The following is a 20,805-nucleotide window of genomic DNA, read 5'->3' as shown; positions in this document are numbered from 1 at the left end:
TGACTTTTTAACTGTTGCCAATTTGGTGACTAGGAAATGGTATTATATTTATGGTTTCAATGTGCGTTTCCTGTTCACTAATAAGGTTGGACATCTTTTCATGTTTATGGGCCATTTCTGTTTTTTCTTCTGTGATATGCCTACTTGTTTTTTTTTTTGCCTATTTCTCTCCTGAGTTCTTGCTTTGTTACTGATTTGCATTCTGGTGCTTTTTAACAGTTATGTATACATCGTGATTATCTGTATCTTATTCCAGTTTGGGCTTATTTTTTCACTCTGTGGCATGTTTGGTAAACAAAAGTACTTACTATCAATGCAGCTAAATTATTTATCTTTTAACTCATGGTTTGCACTTTCTATCCTCCCTTCCCCAAAGTCATAAAAATATTCTTCTGTATCATCTTCTAAGTTTTATAGTTTTAACTTTAATCCAGTAAATCTTTAATCCACTTGGGACTGACTTCTGTGCCTGGTGCAAGGCTGAAGTCCAATTCATTTCTTTCCTTTGTGAAGAATTACTGAAGCCCCATTTATTAAATAATCCATCCTCCTCCCCACTGCTCTGCAATGACTACCTTTAAAAAAATTAGGTTCTTGCACGTGAGTGGGTCAGTTTCCGAGCTCTTTATTCCTGTCCATTCATCTACTTATAACCTCTGCGCCAACTGCACAGTGTTTTAATCACTCACAGTATTTTACAGTAAGTTTTACACTCTGGTAGTGCTAGCTCCCCTCACGCTTCACCTTTTTTAGGAATATCTTGGATATCCTTGGTCCTTTGCTCTTCCATTTATATGTTAGGATCAGCTTGTCAAGTACCATTGGGATTTTTGGCTGGAATTCCTTTAATCTATTAACAAATTTGGAGAAAGAGTTGAGACCTAGATGATCTTCTTACCCATCTCTCCATTTATTTAGGTCAACAAAGGTGCTTTTTTAAAATTATCATTTTCTCATTAAAAGGCTTATATACATTTTATTAAGATTTTTAGGTACTTTTATGACTTTTTCATTCCTACTGTAAATTCTATTTAATAACATTAAAAAAATTTAAAGCCATTACTGCTTGTGGCTGCTGCATGAAAATGTAATTAACATTTGGATATTGATTTTGGTCCAGCAACCTTGATAAACTCATAAGTCTTCTAATTTGCCTTGTAGATATTTTGGATTTTCACAGATAATCTGATCATACAACATCAATCTGTTAGTAGATGAGTCACATTAATTGATTTCCTAACATTAACAAATCTGCATTCCTGAGATAAATCCAATTTGGTCATCATTGATCATCATCATCATCACACACACACACACACACACACACACACACACACACACACACAGAGAGAGTTTTTTTTAATCCCTGGTACAGAGGTGAAGATGGACACTCATCCTGAGGGCTAACTGACCGTGGTAGAATACTGAGTGTCGTTATCATTTATGAGGCATCATGAATGTACTGTAAGCAAAACCATATATTCTATATTAAAACAAAGTTCTAATAAACCAGCTATCAACATAACAAGGCCAAGGACATCTGTACAAGATTTATTTCATTAACCACAATGTTTTAGAGTGATGGTATGCACCCTAATACAGAAGGAGTGATTCAAAATCCATCAAGAGTTAAAGGTCAGAGCCAAAGTCAGTGGCTTTGAATCCCCGGTCAATAAGAGTTTCATCCACCATTTTGTTTTTCTTGGATTAATAAAACAGTTGACGTACAGAACACCCTGTTCTAAGCTCCACTATGCTTTCCAACAAACAAGGACCACCAGGGACTAGATTTCATTGCTTCATCCTTGCTCTGGCTACGCTGGTGGGTGGCAAAAGCCTCTTGTCTGCATTTGGCCTCCCGTTTATTCTTAAGCATTCCTGTCTCCAGCCACAGCTCCCCACAACATCACGTCTGAATTGCATGGCTGTGATATTGACAAACAGGACTAATGAGAGCAATTCAATTGCCATCTGTTTAACAAAACATACCCTTCTAAGAGAATATCCAGTCTTACTGCATTTAGTACATAGTCACAACATTGAAATGACATGTGAGAATCAATACAAAATATTTATTTATTTTTCAAACCACAGAATTCACCCCAGAGCCACACCATAAATTTCCCAGAATTGTAAGCCATTAACATTGCATTTCTAAACAATGCAATCCAACCAGAAATGAAGATAACTTCCAATCAGCAGGGGTACAATATATACTAGGGTCCTAGAAGAATGTACCTCTGATTAGCATTTTCTTTAATTCTCCCACAACCACTCCACCAACATAAGTAGAAACAGTATATGTACTTGTGCCACTTGGCTCTGGAAAGAGGTTCAAAATAGGGTCTTGGCCAGTGGAGGTGGCAAAGTGTCAATGACTTAGTTAATAAACAGTGGAGACAGAAGAGGAATCATTTCCTTTGGAAAGAACAAGGGTCCTTTCATATATCTTGGTGGCCAGAAACTGGGGCAAATTTCAACAAGGTAATGAAAATAATAGGAAAGCCATTTCTCCACAAACTCCTATGACCTCTATTTTAACTTCTGATAAACATGAACTTCAACTTACGCAATCTTATTGAAAACAGTAATCACAACCAAAAAGGTCCTTATAAACCTCTTCTAGGTGTCAGTCAAGTGATTCATACTCCGATCTTAAATTTTCAAGTCCCCTTAAGAGGCCTAAACCTGGTTTAAAGTAAACACAATACTCTGAAGCTCAAAGAGACACCATAAAAAAAAAAAAAAGAAAAAGAAAAAGAAAAAGAAACTCAAAACATCGAAACAATGACTGGATAGCTCATGTAGGGGTTCTGTTTTGCTTTTTAATTGTAAAGTTTTTTCAATATCTCAGATTAGTGTATATTCATAAAACAATGTTATCTAATAATAGCTGCTTTATTAGACAATTGAATTTTAGCTCAAGGGCAATGCCTCTTGCATAATAATCATGGAAATAATAAACTGCAATAAAACAGAAGAAACATAGAAGAAAATAGAGCTAGTCTCAATGAGAAGATGACAAAATCTGGAAGGGTTACCCTGGGAGATTAAACAGGCTTATTTAAATACTATGATACAAGTGCTCCTGTTCACTTTTTAACGCCAGAAACCAATCGTGTTTGTCAGATCACCGTTACCTTTGCTAGTACATGGGCACAGACCACCACTCTGAAGTTCTCCTTTTGTGCTGAAAAACTTTCAAATCCCTTGTTCGGTCAGTACAGAATATTGCGAGGTGATGCATGTGCAAACTCTTCCTGAGGAATTCTTTATGTGTGCAAATTTGCAACCTGACAGAAAGCATGGCATGTAGCACGGGGAGTGACAGCTTTACGGGGCTGTAGTGCTGGAGATGCACGTGCGGTGTCCACAAGCACTGGGCATCCAGTCTTCCGCAATCTCACTTACTCACAAATTGCCTTTCATCCCATGCCCCCAAAGAAAGGGAGGGGAACCTCCTCAAACTTGCAAAAGGGACAGGAAAAAAAAGTAACTTTTCCACAAAATTTAATAATGCACAACTCATGCACCCAGGTTTTTGTTTCTTCTCACTAACTCTACCTAAGAACTAGCAGATTAAGAATCACAACACCAAGTTTTGCTCTCTGCCCCACAGAAAACAAAGCAGTCGGGTTAGGGTGCAGCTGTGACAACAGAGGATATGAGATGACACTGTTACTGAAGCTTAAGGCCAACCTTGAAAATAAGCACCGTCTCTCAAAACGACAATCATCTACTGACGTCACGTGTCATCATTCCAAGGTGAGTGAACTGGCTTTCTTCGGAGGGTCTGGTTTCAGGCTGCACACACACACCAGTCAGTATGGCCAAACCAACTGCATGTGTTGACTCATGAGACAATCAATCTGCTTTACAATGTTCTGCCTTCGATGATTTGGACCCCACAAAAAGCCAGTGTTTAACTGGAGTGCAGAAACTATATACTGTACTGGCAGGAAGAATACAAGTAAACACGAGAAGAAAATACTTTCAGGCAAACAGTGCTTAGTCAATACAAAATGGAGGCAAATCTTATTCCCCTCATGTTGCAAACTAAGAATTTTGTTAAGAATCCCAATTTAATAAGCAAGGTCAACAATGACTTAAAGGAATAGTTTCTTCATACTGCAATGTACCTCAAGGGGCCAAAATGAGTAAGAAGCAGGTCGAATGCACTGGGAGGATGTGTATATTCTTTCTACAGTGCCTTCCAATCACAGCTTTGTGCCACTAAGCCCTCACCCACAGCAAGCTGCAGCCACTGTGCAAAAATGTACAGAGAAACTAACTTCTGCAAACTTTACTCTGCCCACTTTGTTAACACATACGTAATAATAAAAAGAAGACAATATAAAATATCTCTCCATTAACTTAATAATGCAAAAAGCATCCAAAGATTTTAATGCCTATCCACATCCTAATACAATGCTTTTAGAGGGAAAGTTCCGTTGTTGGCCAAAGAATACTCCCTTCCCAGAAAAAGCATTTGGGTATATTACTAGGATATTGAAGAATTCACCCACATTTAAAGAAACATTCCAATTTCATTCCTTTCAGAAACATTATTAAAACTGCTCAAGAGTTCAGTTGCAGGTGTTATTTATAAGCCTGCAGCAAGCATTCCATTAAGTAAAATTGAACTTCTTGATAAAATTGAATTCTTCCTTGATATCAGAATGTTACTGTTGTAGCAAGTCAAACTGTACAGGGCACAGTGAGAGCCTGTATTTATTCTTACAGTAATTCAGTGTTTCTCAATATAACCCAAGATGCTCACAGAGTGAAATGAGCCCAATTCAAAGTCCTCCTCAAAATCCACCAACCCTGGTTGATAAGTACTTAAGAAAATAAATCTGATGACCTTACTTTTACTTCTCTGAATACTCATGTTACAAAGGACTTCTATAATATGACTGACTTGCTCCTAACACTTCAAACTCGCCCCCCAGCCTGCTCCCCCAAAAAAGGACCAAGTGAATTAGCAGAGACAACTCTATGAACAACCTGCAGATCAGAAGCGTGATGGTCGGCACCCCTGACGTGTCTTCTTTTTTTGCCCCTAGTCCTCTGAAGAGGTAAATATTAGTCTAACATAGCTGACACAGCCAAAGAGGGTCAAGCACATGCTCAATTTAGATTTACGCAAAACTGAGAAGAAAAATGTTTTTCCCTTGCCACATCTTTCTATTTTACTCTGCCTTTCAAAAACAACTTAGAATAAGCTTCAGAGTCTTTTACAAGGAACTAAGTAGCACTGTGGGTGTATGGAAACAGAAAATATAGCTTGGCCACAGGGGAAGGGGGCCTTAAAACAGCAGTGCTACTTTTTCTCTATTATACTCGAATATGATGTTTTAAAAGATGCAGACTGCAAACTTTTTTTAAGTACTTATCTCACCCATTAAAAATGAAATCAATCAGGAATCCCACACCATTGACTATGTTTGAATTTAATTACCATATCTGCTTCCTAGAGCATCACAGGAATCAGCTTTTACCACTGGGTAATTCTCAACAATATTAAAAAGGGAGCGTTAGTGCTAAAGTACCGGCCAGCCCTAAACTAGCGTAATGCCAACACTCCAGCAGCCGCTGAGAGCATGTTAAGTGACAGAGGGAATGGAAATGGTCTACGAGAGTTGGTCCCCAACATTAACATGAACAAGCCACGGTGAGGCAGGAGGAAATCTGACCAACGTGCAACATGTTTCTATTTTCCCACTTATTGAGCATCCTGCTATGAAGTCACACCTGACATCTTGGCAAGTTAGTCTGTGATACCATCAACTTTTTCAGGAAGCATTTGTGAGTTTGACAACATGGTCACAGAGCTGCAAAGTGCACAAAGCTCAAGGCACAGAGTAGAAAAGGATTGTGAACTGATGGTGCGGGCGGGGGTGGGGGGAGAAGTTACACTGGAAGCAGAGTTAGCGTCTTCCTGTAAGAAGACTTCCTAATGCGAAACAAAGACCAACTCTTTTAAAGGGGTTTGTTTTGGTTAGGGGTGAAAAATACTGTATTGTAATGATCTGCTTGATTTTAAAGCAAAAGATATCTTGCTGTGTGAAACCAATATGCCAAAGTGCCAAGTCCGCAAATGAACAAAACAAGTGCTTTAAAAAAAAAATAAAAAAGATTCTTCTGCTCTTATATTTTTGGAGGAAGCTGCTGACTTTGGCTGCTGGATCTCACTTAGCAAGGGTCACTCTTCATGACGCTTGTTCCTCATGGAATCTGTAGATAAAGTCATTAGAAGATTGTCCCATTTCAAAATCATCCCCAAGTCTAGCAGCAACTGTTTTGTTTTTGTTTGTTAGTTTTCTGTTTTTTAAAATTACAAACCAAAGTAAGAACTCCAACATCCTCTTCCAAGAACAGCTTGGTGACAGAGCTCCTGAGTGTCTGCAGGACCCCGCTGTGCTCTGAATACAGTCTCTGCAGCTCCAGTGTGTCCTCTTTTCAGGAAGGAAAGTACATTCAATACATTCACTATCTGTACCCTCTGGAACTTGCACATGCTGATGAGCTGTCTGAAAAAAACATCGTTAAAGTATCAACAGCAGACAGCATTTGATAATGGTAGGAATCTGTTTATTTGACATATATTTCTCACCCCTCTTCCCAATCCCCCAAAAGGAGATCAGAGAAAACCTCAAAACCATGTGGTTTTGAATGAAGTGAAAGGGGACCAAATAATCAGGAGCTGAGTCTGGGCCCTTATCTCATTCTAGTGGAGACTAAAGAACTGGCAGCCTCTTGACAACTGCCTGAAAACTGCCACCAGCAACTGGGCTTCAGAGCTGCCACAGCTTACAGAACAGTCTGACCCTGACCGCACACAGTGCCCTTGGAGACCACAACCAAGAACACTGGATATCATTATAGCCAGTGGCTGCCTTACATCACAAAACCATCAAGGATGGTAAGGAACATCATTACTTACTATAAGCCAACTCATCCCCAGCTCTCTTCCGGGACTGGTCACCTCTGGGGATTAAAAAAAAGAAGAGGGAGTCAACAGAACTGACTGACAGCTTCACACAACAAAGTAGGAGAAATGAATTGGCATAATTGACAACGGAAGTAGAGCAGGTATTTCAATTCTAACAACTTATTTTAAAACAGACATTAAACTTAAGCAGTAGCTGAGTCATTTATAATGACTATTCTTAGCTAAAAGGTGCTATCTTTTAAATATAGAAAGCTATTAAATGAAAGAAGGACTATCTATAAAGATGGTTTACCCTGGGTCCTAGAAATCGATTGACTAAAACATCTTTGAAGACACATCTGGCTCTACTATCGACATCCCTGGTGACCTGCATATAACAGGGCAAATTTCAAATATGGAATAGAAAAATTCAAAATCTTCCGCTAAAAGCCGTATTACGGGACCAAAAGCTGCTTAAAGCTTTTGAAAAATCTCAGAATCTTAATGGACATGAATACCCTCTTGCGGACAGAAGAACGTGAACCTTTACAGAGAATAACCAGTTCTTCTTAAACACCCACAGAAGTTCTAGTTCTACTTTAGAGATAATAAAATAGAGGTCTGATTAAGTCCTGTGCTGTCTGTAAATCCTATTTTTGTCTCTCCAGGTTCTCAGACAAATGACTAAAATGCTTAAGTAATGAGTAATAATAACCAATCCACTAGCTTTTTCTTCCCTGGTCTCTTAGCAACATTTACACAGTTGACCTCTTCCTTCCTGAAACACTCCAAGCTCTGCCCAACACTCTGTCCTTGGCCACTTTTTCTTCTCCATGTAAAATTCTCCTTCACCTAGGACAGCAGTCATACCAGTCCTGTGACTTGAAATACGATCCATATGCCAATGGCTCCCAGATTTCTATCTCCAGCTCTGACTTCCTCCTGACACTTCGGACCTGTAGGTCCAACTGCCTCACAGCCACTGTCACTTGGATGACTTCCATGTACTGCAAGTTTACCATGGCCAGAATGCACTCCATCCCCACTCCTTCCTCAGACTTCCTCAATAAATCACACCACCACCCGTCCAATTATTCAGGCCAAAATCCTAGCTCATCCTTGATTCCTCTCTTTCCCTCACTCTGGAGCATTCTGTCCCAGCACATAATCCAAAACCAACCACTCCTCAGCCCCACGGCTACAATCCCAATCCAAACCACTATCATCTCTCCCCTACACCACTGCAAGAGTCTTAGTATTAGTCCAGACAAGAGCCAGAGCAATCTTATGTAAAAGCATACATAAGATTATTTCATGCCTCTGATTAAAGCCCTTCAGTGGCTTTCCATCATAGTTAAAAAAAGTCAATGCAAATTCATTTTCCCAGGGCTTCCCTGGTGGTGCAGTGGTTAAGAATCCGCCTGCCAATGCAGGGGACATGAGTTCGAGCCCTGGTCCGGGAAGATCCCACATGCCGCGGAGCAACTAAGCCTGTGCGCCACAACTACTGAGCCTGCGCTCTAGAGCTTGTGAGCCACAACTACTGAAGCCCGCGTACCTAGAGCCCATGCTCCGCAACAAGAGAAGCCACTGCAATGAGAAGCCTGCGCACCTCCGGGAAGAGTAGCCCCCCGCTCGCCGGAACTAGAGAAAGCCCACGCGCAGCAACGAAGACCCAATGCAGCCAAAAATAAATAAATAAAATAAATAAATTTATATATATATAAAAAATTCATTTTCCCAGTCCTGTGAGATATGGCTCCTGCCTACCTCTCCAAGCTCATTTTCTACCCCTGTTCATTATACTTCAACCACTCTGGCTCTCTTTCTGTCCCTTGGACATCTTAGCACTTCTGCACTTACTACTTTCTCTGCCTGCAACACTCTTCCCCCGAGTTAGCCACATGGCTATCGCCTTACCATTTAGCTGGAATTCTCCTCCTCAGGGGCATTACATCACCAAGTTAGCTGGGACAGCCCCTCGTGCATGCCTTGGTCACTCACTCTCTATCCCATACTCTGTTTCATTTTCTGCCTAGCACTTATTATTACTTGAAATAATCTGTTTACATGTTTGTTACTTATCTCCCAACAGCAGAGCATAAGCTCCACAAAAACAGGAACTCTGCCTGTCTTGTTCACCCAGTACCTAGAGCAGCGTCTAGCACATAGTAGAAAATACAAAATATTTGCTGAATTAACAAATAAGTAAATAATTCATAAATAGCCTCTACAGATGGATTAAAATGCAGCCCAAGTAATTATTTCATGCTTTTGTGTAATCCTCCAGTTACCAAAGTTTCCCACTTTCTTTCTCTGGTTACACTCAAGACCAGGACAGAAACCTCTTGCTGAGCTGGGTGAGGAGTCTTAAGGACCAGCAGGAAGAGAACACACCAAAGGGTCTCTGCAGGGTTTTTCTCTAGGCTGAGCATTTAGAGAAAAACTTAGCACAAACTAGCTTTAGACAGCCTAAAGAGCCCTAAACAGATCCACCTTAATACCGCTTTTAAACACCTCTATTGTTAACACAGTATCTGGCCAAAGCCCGCTGAGAGTCTTACACTAGTATCATCACAGGAGCATTCACCAAATATCCGGAAACAAGTAAGTTAATGCTGAGCAAAAAAGGAAGATACAGGATGGATCTTGTATCTGGAACCTCAACTTCTACAGACAGCCTTCATTCCCACCCCCCCAAAATTTTTAAAAAATGGAACATGCAAAATTAACAGGAGAAAACTGCAGATGTGAAAACAACAGGAGGCACAAAGAATGTAAATGTGGTGTATGCATGTGAGAGGCTGCCAGAGATATTACCTAATAATGCCACAAGTCTAGAAAGCTATAAGCTGCCCTCAAAACCAGACCCCTGCTACTAAATGAAAAAACCCCAATCCTGGAGTGACCCTCTCAGCTAAAAGACCAATAATACTCCTAACAACGTTCTATTTTGTTCCAGAAATCCAGGCAACAATCACTCAGCAAGAACATTTTACTTGCCTTTAAAAGCTATTTGGCATATCCTCTGAAGAGGCCCATAGGCTGGTTTGAATGAGGATGCTCCATCTGAGGGCCTGCACGCTAGAAGTTCCCAAATGAGCTCATCTTCCATAATGTAATCTCTGACAACAAACACCAACCTGCCCTTCCCCCAATAAGCAATTCAATTATGCAGGTAACACATAAAAAGAAAATATTGCTCTTAGCTTGTATGTTACTTTTAGCTTTGAAATAACTCCACACTGTATTTCCATGAACCTAAAGATGTTTCACACAAACTCCAGCCCAAACAAGAATCTGTCCATTAACTGCAAAAGAGGATCTATTTGACAATATTCACATATTATTTCAAAACATTTCAAAGACTTTCTCTGTGCCATCCACATTAAAGCTGTGTGCTGCCTACTCCCTACATCACATAAATGGAACACAGCCTTAAATAAAAAAATAGTTCGCAAAGCTGAACAGGAATCATGTGATAGGCTAGACACAAACCATAAAATGACTGCTCATATCAGGACAGCCAGTAACAGAATTTTTGTTAGATAGCTTAGACTATATTTTTGCATCAGTGGACATCATTTCTTCCAAAATAATCCTAGCCAAATAATGATCAAAGGCAGCATCAAGTTTGGCAGGGCAGAATATGGAAGGTCCATACACAAGTGCTGGAAGCACAGGCAAAATGTCTTCAGCTGCTAAGTATATGGTGCGGGCACACCCTTTCTGACCCGTCTGAGCTAGTCCAGCATGAGTCCAGAATGTCAGGTAAAGCGGGGCCTACTCTGTGCAAAGCACCCATCAGAATAAGTCATGAGGCAGCCTTTAATCCTCACAGTAAATGTATAATAATTTGTTAGCTTAATTCTAGAAATGGTTCAATTCATTTTGTAAAATAAAACATTTTAATTTTATCAAGTTTTGGAATACTAGCATTTAAACTTCATATGAAAGAATTCCACTAAGAGAAACAAAAATTCACATTTACACCAAAAATCCAAGGCATTTCCCTGAATATGACCAACTTGGCCTTGTCAGAACAGTGCTAGGCTAGTCCTTCAAAGGCAATGTTAAATGAGACTCTTTATGGAGTCAGTCATCCCAAGCAACTACACACCAAACAGTCCTGCACCCTGTTCTCTTATTCCAGTTCCAAAATTAGGATTACAAAAATATCTCTGGATATGTTTAAATAGTTCCACACACTCTTCTGGAAGGTGAATTCAAGGTGTTCAGAGAAATCTACAAGAGCTATCTTCCTACACTGCTTCACAGAAATAAAAGTTTTCAGAAGGCTGTTTATTTGTTAAAGGCATCAGTAAGCTCATCTCTAAAATTAAAAGCAAACATTCAAATAAAACATGAAAAAAAGCATAAAAGACTTCAAAATTATGGTGAGCCTAGGCAAAAACATAAGAGGTATACTAGTCTATTCTGCATTTATTTAAAAACATTTAAGGAAAAACTTTTAACTATAATTCAAAATACATAAGCCATACAGAAAAAAACCTGATAAAGTTAGCTACATAAAGTAAAAAACTTCTGCATGACTTCAAATAAAACAAAAAACCACCATAAGCGAAGTCAAAAGAAACAGAAAAATAACTCTTATCTTGGGCAAACAATCAATCTCCTCACTATAGAAAGAGCTCCTAGAAACCAAGAAAAGAAGACTAACAATCAAATAGAAAAATGAGAAAACCAGAACAGTTTACAGGAAAAGAAATACAAACATATGAAAATATGCTCAGCCTCACTCATATAATAAGAGAAATGCAAATGAAACCAACTCTGACTAATTATTTTTCACCTGCCAGATTGGCAAAAATTCAAAGTGTAACAACATACTCCATAGGCAAGGCCATGAAGAACAGGCACTTTTAAACTTTGCTAGTGGATATGCAAAATGGCACAATCCCCTATGGAGGGCAATTTGGCAATTTAATCAAAATTACTGCTGCATTTACTCTTGACCCAGCAATCTAACTTAAGGGAGTTACTCTCCAAACATACTGACAACAGGTACAAAGTTACGCATGCAGTGCTCTCTGTAACAGCAGAAGACTGGAAATAATTCAGGTTGCCGTCTACGGGGGACGGGTTAAATAAGTTATAGTACATCTACACAATGGAATGTGTAAGAAAGGAATAAAAATAAGAATATATACTGCGTTCGCTTATATCTGTATATAAAATAAGCACTGGAGGGAATCATAAGACACTAATAAAAACAGTTGCCTAAAAGCTGGGAGCAGACAAGGAGAGAGGTGGGAATAAAACTTCTCAGTATGTACTTTTTATACCTTTTTAAAAAAACCCTATAAATAAATATATCAGCTCTTCAAAAATGAACGAGTAAAATTACTATAACATTAAATGGCCTCATTCGGTGTATGAAAATAATTGTTAGAAATACTACAATTGATGTCAGGAGACCCCTGACCACCGGACATTGGGGAGAGAAGTCAGCTGTTTACATGCAGAATCTCCCACTGGCCTTTCCTTGCCATAGGAAAGGCAGGGTTAGCAGGCCTGTCTACATAGCTTCCCTGTGATGGCTGACTGAGCCTTTCCAGTGTGAGCTGCCAGTGAGGAGGGTAATGATCCATGGATTACTCAGTGCCCCCTCTACCACATGAATAAAGATGCCACCAGGACAAAAAGGGAATAAATGCCAATCTATGGGCCAACAGAGAACAAATTATCTGCTTTCTTTCCTAACCTGTGCTGAAATTAGAAACTTAGGAACAGTGATCTTGATCAAGGCTGGTATTCTGAGACTGAGCATGGCCTCAGAGTCTATGAAAGACAGTGTCCATCCTCTGCCCCAGCCAGGTAAGTGAATCAATACCCAACCCACTCCTTGTGGTCACAACTATGCCTCAGTAGGAACCCAGGTGTCTTCCTTTCCACAACTTTCTTCCTTTAATGCGAGGGATTCAAATAAGAGAAGATAAGTAAAAGTGCTAAGTAGAGGGCCAGGATTATGAAAATATAAAGTACTACTTATTCCAATAAAGATATTAAAAAAACAAAAAAACAAAAACAAACAAAAAAAGTACTACTGTACCCTTTAATGATTTGGTGACAGAACAGGGTGCTTTCCCATAGGGAATCACAAAATTTTTACATAATTTTGGTTGAAAATATGCACTTTGAAAGATTTTCTGGGATAAAGCCATGATACTGAATTGCAAATTTTAGAAAAATTAGCAAAGTGTTTATATCAAAATCAAGGGAGGGTGGACTTCCCTGGTGGCACAGTGGTTAAGAATCCGCCTGCCAATGCAGGGGACATGGGTTCGATCCCTGGTCCGGGAAGATCCCACATGCCGCGGAGCTACTAAGTCCGTGCGCCACAACTACTGAGCGCACGTGCTGCAACTACTGAAGCCTGCGCGCCTAGAGCCCGTGCTCCACAACAAGAGAAGCCACTGCAATGAGAAGCCTGCACTCTGCAACAAAGAGTAGTCCCCGCTTGCTAAAACTAGAGAAAGCCCGCACGCAGCAACAAAGACCCAACGCAGCCAAAAATAAAAAATGAACAGGAGAAAATTTAAAAAAAAAAAAAAAAAAAATCAAGGGAGGCAAATTCTGTGGACACATGTAAGTGATAACCTACTTTTTAAGAAGAAACAGCTAGAATTTAGGGGAAAAATGGACATATGAAAAACAGAATCTGAAGGCTCTTTACCAGTTTAGTTACAATATCATTTGTCAGTTTAGTCAAAAATCATTTGCTAGTTTAGTCATAAATGTACATCATAACCAATCATAAAATTTCTACAAGGTTTTTCCAAATATTCAAAACTAGTATAAGCGGATCAAAGTTGGAAGAGCTCTTTGGAGGCTGCCCAGCCTAACTGCCCACCCAATGAGAAATCCCTTCTTCAAACTCCACTTAAGTGAAGAGCAGCTCCCATAAAGTCAAAACCCAGCTTCAGCACTTCTACAGAAGGGAGCTCACCACCTCTCCCAGCAACACCACCTTGACTCTCACACAGCTGTCTCCCATTCTAAGAATGCTGGCATCCCTCCCCTGCCAAGTCAAAGGAAATGGACATATTTTGTCACAAAAGGAAAAGAAAACTTGCCTTGCAAAACCATTCTGTATAAGTTCTCTTTGAAGTTTCTGATCTTGAGCAGCATATTCAGAAAGTTCAGACTCCACCGCACGAGGGAGAATGTTTGGAATAAATTTAGAAAATAGAGTCGGAGCCATCTGAACCCACTCTGTGAGGGAAGGAAAAGATTCATTAAGGAGACCGTATAGACAAATTAAATTAAATAGGAAAGGGAAAGTTTTCTTCCCGAAGAACAAGATTATGTATTAAACCAAACTTAAAATGGGGATAAAAACTAGTGCAACCCCTTCTGATAAAGAGGTTAAGTTTCCTTTCTAAATAGAATTTACAGAAAGTGGATATTTTTATATTTTTTATGATTTAACAACATTAACAAAAATCCCTAGAGAATTTTTGAAGGAACCTTATCAAAAATTCTAAATATGGAAGAAAACATGAATGAAATAACCAAAGAATTCTGAGCAGGAGGGGGCTTGGAGGGAAGGGATTTGGTGGAAATACTTAGCCCTATAAAGCATTAATTAAAACAATACACTAGCCTAAGAATAGAATAGTACATGTGGTAGTAAGCAGACATATAAAAAAAGTACCACAAAAATGCGGAGGGAGATGGGAGAGATAACTGGTAAGTACTTTTAAAATATAAACCTACTTTGACTCATATTAAATTATAGCAAATTAAACATATATAACAGTGAAAGAAAACAGAATTAAATGGCTATCAAATTATTAAGGAAAAGATAAAAGATCAACAGAATAATCTACAGAAAAATAAACATTCATTCATCAAAATAAAAAGACAAAGAGAAGTCTAAGGAAAATATCTGCATCAGACATGACAAAGATAAATTAGTATCTTTATTATAAAGCGTTTTAACAGATCAGATACTCTTCCCCTAGTCAGTGAACACTAAATATAAATACTGCCCATCTCTATGCCCTCTGGATTCTTTTAATCGAGCCCTTTCAAGTTTTCCCTTTTGGAAAACATCTTGGCTGTGTGTGTGTGTGTGTGTGTGTGTGTGTGTGTGTGTATATATATATATGTATATATATATATATATATATATTTGTATATATATATATATATATATCTCAAAACCCATAAAATGTCAATGCTCTATGTAATCCAGCATGCTCATTTTAAAAACTGTAATCTAAGTAAATAATTCTAAATCTGAAAAAAACACATTTAATGCTATGCAATGCTGGGTCACTGGCAAGTTAAAAAAAAAAAAAATGCCCAAAAGAATAGCTAAATTAAAGATGGGGAAAGAAAAAAACAAAAAAAACCCCAATACCACAAACACCACCAAGGCCAATCCACTCACCCTCTGTACAAACTCATGTCAAAATGTTCTCAATAGTGTCCCTCCTTCAAGCTCAGTTCAAATATGGCTTTAGAAAGAGTCTCAATTCAGTGCCCTGGGGAACCACTAACCCACCAGTCAGAGTTGGCAAGGAGTCAAACCAGTCTGACATTTTGTGGAACTCCAGGCAATCATTAAAATAAAGATAAAGAAACAATGAAAAGTGTGTGTATTAAATGAAGAAATGCAGGATGGGATGATGGGAACTATTCCTAGACTGAGCTTCTAAAGACTAGGTAGAAACACATCTAAATAAGAGATGTTATCAGAATCTCCAAGGATTAGGGCCCAGGAATCTACAGTTTAACAAACTTTTTTGGGTGATTCAGATGCATTCATTATATAAAAATCAGCACTTAAGAACTACTGCAATGAAAGAAACTTTTACATTTAAAATTCAACTTTTAAAATATTTTAACCTTAATCTGTCAGGTGAATAAATCTGCTTTAACAAACTAGGAACACAATGGGTACGGGCAAGGCAAGTAAACATCAAAATATGTTTAATAGTATCTCAGAAAATAGCTAGGACAGCAAAAGGTTAGTCTGTGATAAAATTCACCTTTTCAAAAGGACAGTTCTTAAATACAGATTTCTCCTCACAAGTAGTATGAAACCTATTACAAGAGCTCAAACCTGGATAAAAATAGCATTTAGATAAAGAAGTATCTACAAGTTTTTCTACCCTTAGCGACTGGTTTTATTCTGCAATTTTGTTACTTATGATAAAAGCCAGAGCTGATAAAGCTGCCCACTTGGGAGGGAGAATTTAGAAATCTGTCATATTGTATTTGGATGTCTTCCAAAAGAAAAAGAAAAAAATCATTCATAACCCAGCACTAAAAGAAAAACTCATGAGCTATTTTCATCACATTTAGTAAAATGAAATTCAAAATTCTAAGAAACTGGAAAAAGAAATATATCAGTTTATTGGACACATGCAATATTTTTGCTACTTTATATAATCACTTTATAGGAGTAATTTGTCTAAAAATTATGAAGAATAGAGCAAGAACTGATCCAAATTTAAGTAACATTACATTTGACTCCTCTAGAAGTCACTAACTGCTGAAAGAAGCCTGAGAAAGATGGTACTTCTGGGCATCACAGACTACCCCTAGTATCAGTTTTTAATTGGTTTCCATTTTAGCAAGCTAAATTCTGATATATCTTTTAAATTAAGTAAGTAAACTATCCAGACATCAATTAATTAAAATAAAATAACCACTGGACCCAAATGAATAGTAGTAACAACAGTTAATATTAGCATGCTCATTACATTATCAGGTACTACGTTAAGCTCTTTAGATCACGTTTTATTTCATTCAATCCCCAAATGACAAAAGAATTTCATAAAAAGATAATTGCTGTCAAAAAAGCAAACCTTAAGTTTCTACAATGAAAAACGATTTTCTACCCTGAACTTCTGCAATCTCTCTCCTATGGACATTTTTTAATTGGCTAGACAACTGTATGATAAGTTTGAGGGTCTGGGTTAAAAACAGAAAGAAACATACAAAAGCATCTTGAGAGTCCTTTAAATTCACAATGTTTTTTAAAAATTTATTTATTTATTTATTTTTGGTTGCGTTGGGTCTTCACTGCTGTGCGCGGGCTTTTCTCTAGTTGCGTTGAGCAGGGGCTACTCTTCATTGCGGTTCGCGGGCTTCTCATTGCGGTGGCCTCTCTTGTTGCGGAGCACAGGCTCTAGGCGCGTGGGCTTCAGTAGTTGTGGCATGAGGGCTCAGTAGTTGTGGCTCGCGGGCTCTAGAACACAGGCTCAGTAGTTGTGGCACAAGGGCCCAGTTGCTCTGCAGCATGTGGAATCTTCCCAGACCAGGGCTTGAACCCGTGTCCCCTGCGTTGGCAGGCAGATTCCCAACCATTGTGTCACCAGGGAAGTCCCACAATGTTTTTATTATAAGACAGATACATTAAGATAATTTACAAACCATGCCTTTGAATACAGTGATCTTTGATTTTTGGTTCTGCTATTCTGACTATCTTTCTCCTCAAACTATCGTTATGAAATGACTGTAACTTTACCAACACTTCTAGATTCCTTGTAAGTTATATAATAGGCCTAACAAGATGGAGTTGTGAATGTGTATGCCCGTGCATATTTGCAATATGGGGTAGAAGTGAAGAAGAACCTCACAACAAAAAAAGAGATTAAAGCCAGACATAAGATTCTACTTTATCTAAAGTGTCTCCTACAAACTATTTCTTGTATTCCCCAAACTAGTTGGTTTTCACTAGCATAGAAAGATTTCCAAGTGAGGTCCTGAGTTTACATTTCACAATGATGAGTATCTACTCAATTTTTTTGCTATAACAAATCCAAATACCATTAGGCCTCAGAAAACACAAAGAAACACTATCCTCTTGCAGATAGGGCTGGAAGTGCCATAAACAAACAAACAAGTCCAACCCCTAAAGAAATGATGAATGTTTACCTGGTCTGAGAGTGTACAGGCCTTTCACAATATTTGCCATAGTTGAAGGTGTGACCTGAAATGGTGTTGACTGGGCTTCTAAAAGTAAAGCTGAAATAGAGAGAAAATGGGTTATAAAAATGATACAACACTTTATTGATTGTCAAGGTTTCACTTTCTATCACTATTTCTCCCAAAGACTGAAGGGTAAACAAGGGCAAGAAAAGAACAACCCAAGAGGGCAAACCAAGTATTTGTACAGTAAAGATTTTTTTTTTTTAATCCAGTGCAGTAGAGCTCAATCCAACAAGTAGATATGTGCGTATCTGTTGAAACACTAACGGAAATGATTCAATTGATGGAGGTTCTGAAAATAAGTAAAGCTTTCTAAAAGCAACAGTATTCATGGTACTTAGTGAGTGAGGTATAAATACTTCCCATTAAGTTCACGATTCAAAAGATTTACATTTGGGGAATGAAACATTCTCTAACTCCCTCCATCCATCATTTCCCTTTCCCCCAAATCACCCATATATGAGGCTCTTGGAATTTTTCTGAAAGACATGTTATTAGTAATTCTAGTAACCGAGATCAGAGTCAGAAACTCACTTTCCCAAATGCTACAACTGCAGGTACTTTTCCTTACTAAAGGTAAAGGCAAGACATCACACTGTCTAACCATGTGACCCTGACTAAACATGACAACAGAGTCAGTTTTCTTTTAGGTTATCTATGGTCACACAAAAAATCTTATTAAAATATGTTAAATGGATACAAATACTTCCTCTAGACAAAACATATACAAACGAACTCCATCATTTAATGAATAGGACAGATACTACTGACTCAAAACGGCTCATTTTTAATTCATCTCTCACAGACCTGTAATTTACTAACCAAATACCCATGAAACTTGGCATAATTTTCATCTAAGCCAGCTTGTAAAATTATATAAGTTGTTTTCTTCTATCCCCACCTTTTTAAAAATGGAAACACCATCTCACTTGGCCAACAATGATTTCTGTACTTTCAAACATGCAATGTGAGTTACATTTGCAATGCTAGGCATTGCAGAAAAATTTTAAATGTCATGTTTAAAAATTGAAATTCTAAATTTTAGGTTCTTAGAGGCTCTTCTACTCAAGGTTCTCTCTAATTTCAACATGTACCCCAAACCCAGGGTCTATCTCTATTAATCCATCTTCCTCCTACTTTTTGACCGATCGTTTGGTTTTCAGTAAGTGTTGTTTCCACCAACTCTTCATGTTCAATCACACATTCATTATGTGGTCAAATATATACATTTGCAAATAACTTCTACATAAGTATAACCACCTATGTCAAATTTGATAGCTATAAGGAAATGATAAATTCACAGGTTCAGTTATATATAAAATGTATATAAATTAATTTGGGATGAATTAACTGAAAAATAATCACATTCAGCAGCAAAAGGTAAGGTTAAGAAGGTGTAACATTTCACTAAAATCCTCTCCACTTAAAATTCGTTGTAGGAAAAGTCTTTTAAAAGTAAAATTTTCTAGTTGAACTCCCCTTTTAAGGAAAAGAAAATGGGAATTTGAGGGAGAAGTAGCTTGAGAGAGGGAAGAAAATACTTATTGAGCATTTAACAGGTGCTAGGTACTTTACATATGTTTAATTCTCATATGCTTTATTTAATTTAGGATTTACTTTCTCACAAGCTTAATTGTCATCTATCTTTTTTTAGTACAAATAAGGAAACTGAGAGGATACTGTGCTACCATTTCAAAGATATTAACATTACACTCCTAGAATTACCAGTAACTAAGTTATGGGTGAACTTCTTAATATCTCCCCCAATGTCAGAGAAAAAAAAAAAAAGGCAGCAAGTATCATGCCAGATACGAAGGCACTGTCCAATGACCTGGCTGCTCCCAGCTCACTGGGTGATCTTCAAGTCACATTTTCAATTCCTCAGTGTCTCTCTCTATAGAATTGGGCTTTATGATCGCTGTAAGATTCAGAAGACATCAACATTGGGGTTTAGATGCCAATGCTCTTTGATTCAAAAAAAAAACCCCCAAAACACTGCTAGTGTTATGCCATCCCTGTAAGTTTAATTACTTACGCATTAGGCTGTAAATGTGCTTTTCTGCAACATGTTCCGTAAACAGCTTAATAAGGTCATCTTTTAAGTCTCTGTTAAGCTTGGTTTCGATGTAAAACTTATTCTGAAAAAGAAAATAAGTTATTTTTCAGTGCATCAATTAGAGAGAAATGATTAGTCTAATGAACTGAAGCACTAAAAAATAAATAATTTTAGGAAACAATTCATAAAGGCATCAATTAAAACATAAAAACCCAACATCAGAAAACAAAAGCCCTGCCACTATTAGTTATAGTCTTCCTAGCATGGGGTTAAAAGCACATCAAGATAAAATGCTATAAATCATACAAAAGAACATGGGAAGATACTCAACATTAACTAGACAGGGATGCAATGGACCATATTGTATGACAGGCACTTAATATGCCCTTTTAAATGACTACATCATCATCTAAAGGCAACACCAGGAAACACTAGTGAAAGGTACCCTATTTATCAATGATCTAGGCTGAAAGCATGCAGTGGGCATGCACTGGTTGACTCCCCTACATTTCACTTTAATGATTAGTCTAAGTCATTCAGCTTATGGCATTCCTTAGGGATGGATGGTCTTTGGTTCAAAGGTAGACAAGTGATCCAAGGTAACCCAATCAGACTAAGGGAAACCTAGGCTTGAGTAAAAATCATCTCACAACCATGAGGAGAACAAGATGAAACAGATATATAAAGCAAAGAGACAAAAAAAACCTGAGACTTTGGTAACATTGTTGAACCACGGATTCAACCAACCCGGAAACTGCCGTATTTCTGGAGTTTTATTACAAGAGATAATACCTTTCTCATTTACAAATCACTTTGAATCAGGTTTTCTGTTTCTTGCAGCCAAAAG

At 38.0% G+C, this 20,805-nt stretch overlaps 1 protein-coding gene across 3 annotated transcripts in view; it reads right to left on the bottom strand.

The window, feature by feature from the left end:
* Nucleotides 1–1,535: 1,535 nt before the first annotated feature.
* CACUL1 (CDK2 associated cullin domain 1) overlaps nt 1,536–20,805 on the bottom strand; it is a 63,503-nt gene continuing 44,233 nt past the window's right edge. The window contains exons 5-9 of one of the 3 annotated variants that reach the window (XM_059899584.1): nt 19,938–20,040; nt 17,849–17,938; nt 14,032–14,170; nt 6,947–6,990; nt 1,536–6,533 (exon numbers count right to left, since the gene is read on the bottom strand). In XM_059899584.1, coding sequence (XP_059755567.1) covers nt 6,493–6,533; nt 6,947–6,990; nt 14,032–14,170; nt 17,849–17,938; nt 19,938–20,040 — 417 coding nt within the window. In that variant the 3' untranslated portion in view covers nt 1,536–6,492. Of the gene's footprint in view, nt 6,534–6,946; nt 6,991–14,031; nt 14,171–16,348; nt 17,251–17,848; nt 17,939–19,937; nt 20,041–20,805 lie in introns of those variants that run through there. The other 2 variants (XM_059899585.1, XM_059899586.1) reach the window with 2 other exon arrangements.

Source organism: Balaenoptera ricei, chromosome 16, assembly GCF_028023285.1.
Source record: "Balaenoptera ricei isolate mBalRic1 chromosome 16, mBalRic1.hap2, whole genome shotgun sequence".
NCBI classification, from domain to species: domain Eukaryota; kingdom Metazoa; phylum Chordata; class Mammalia; order Artiodactyla; family Balaenopteridae; genus Balaenoptera; species Balaenoptera ricei.
Note: the sequence above shows the minus strand (reverse complement) of the source record. Positions and strands in the feature narration are given on the sequence as shown.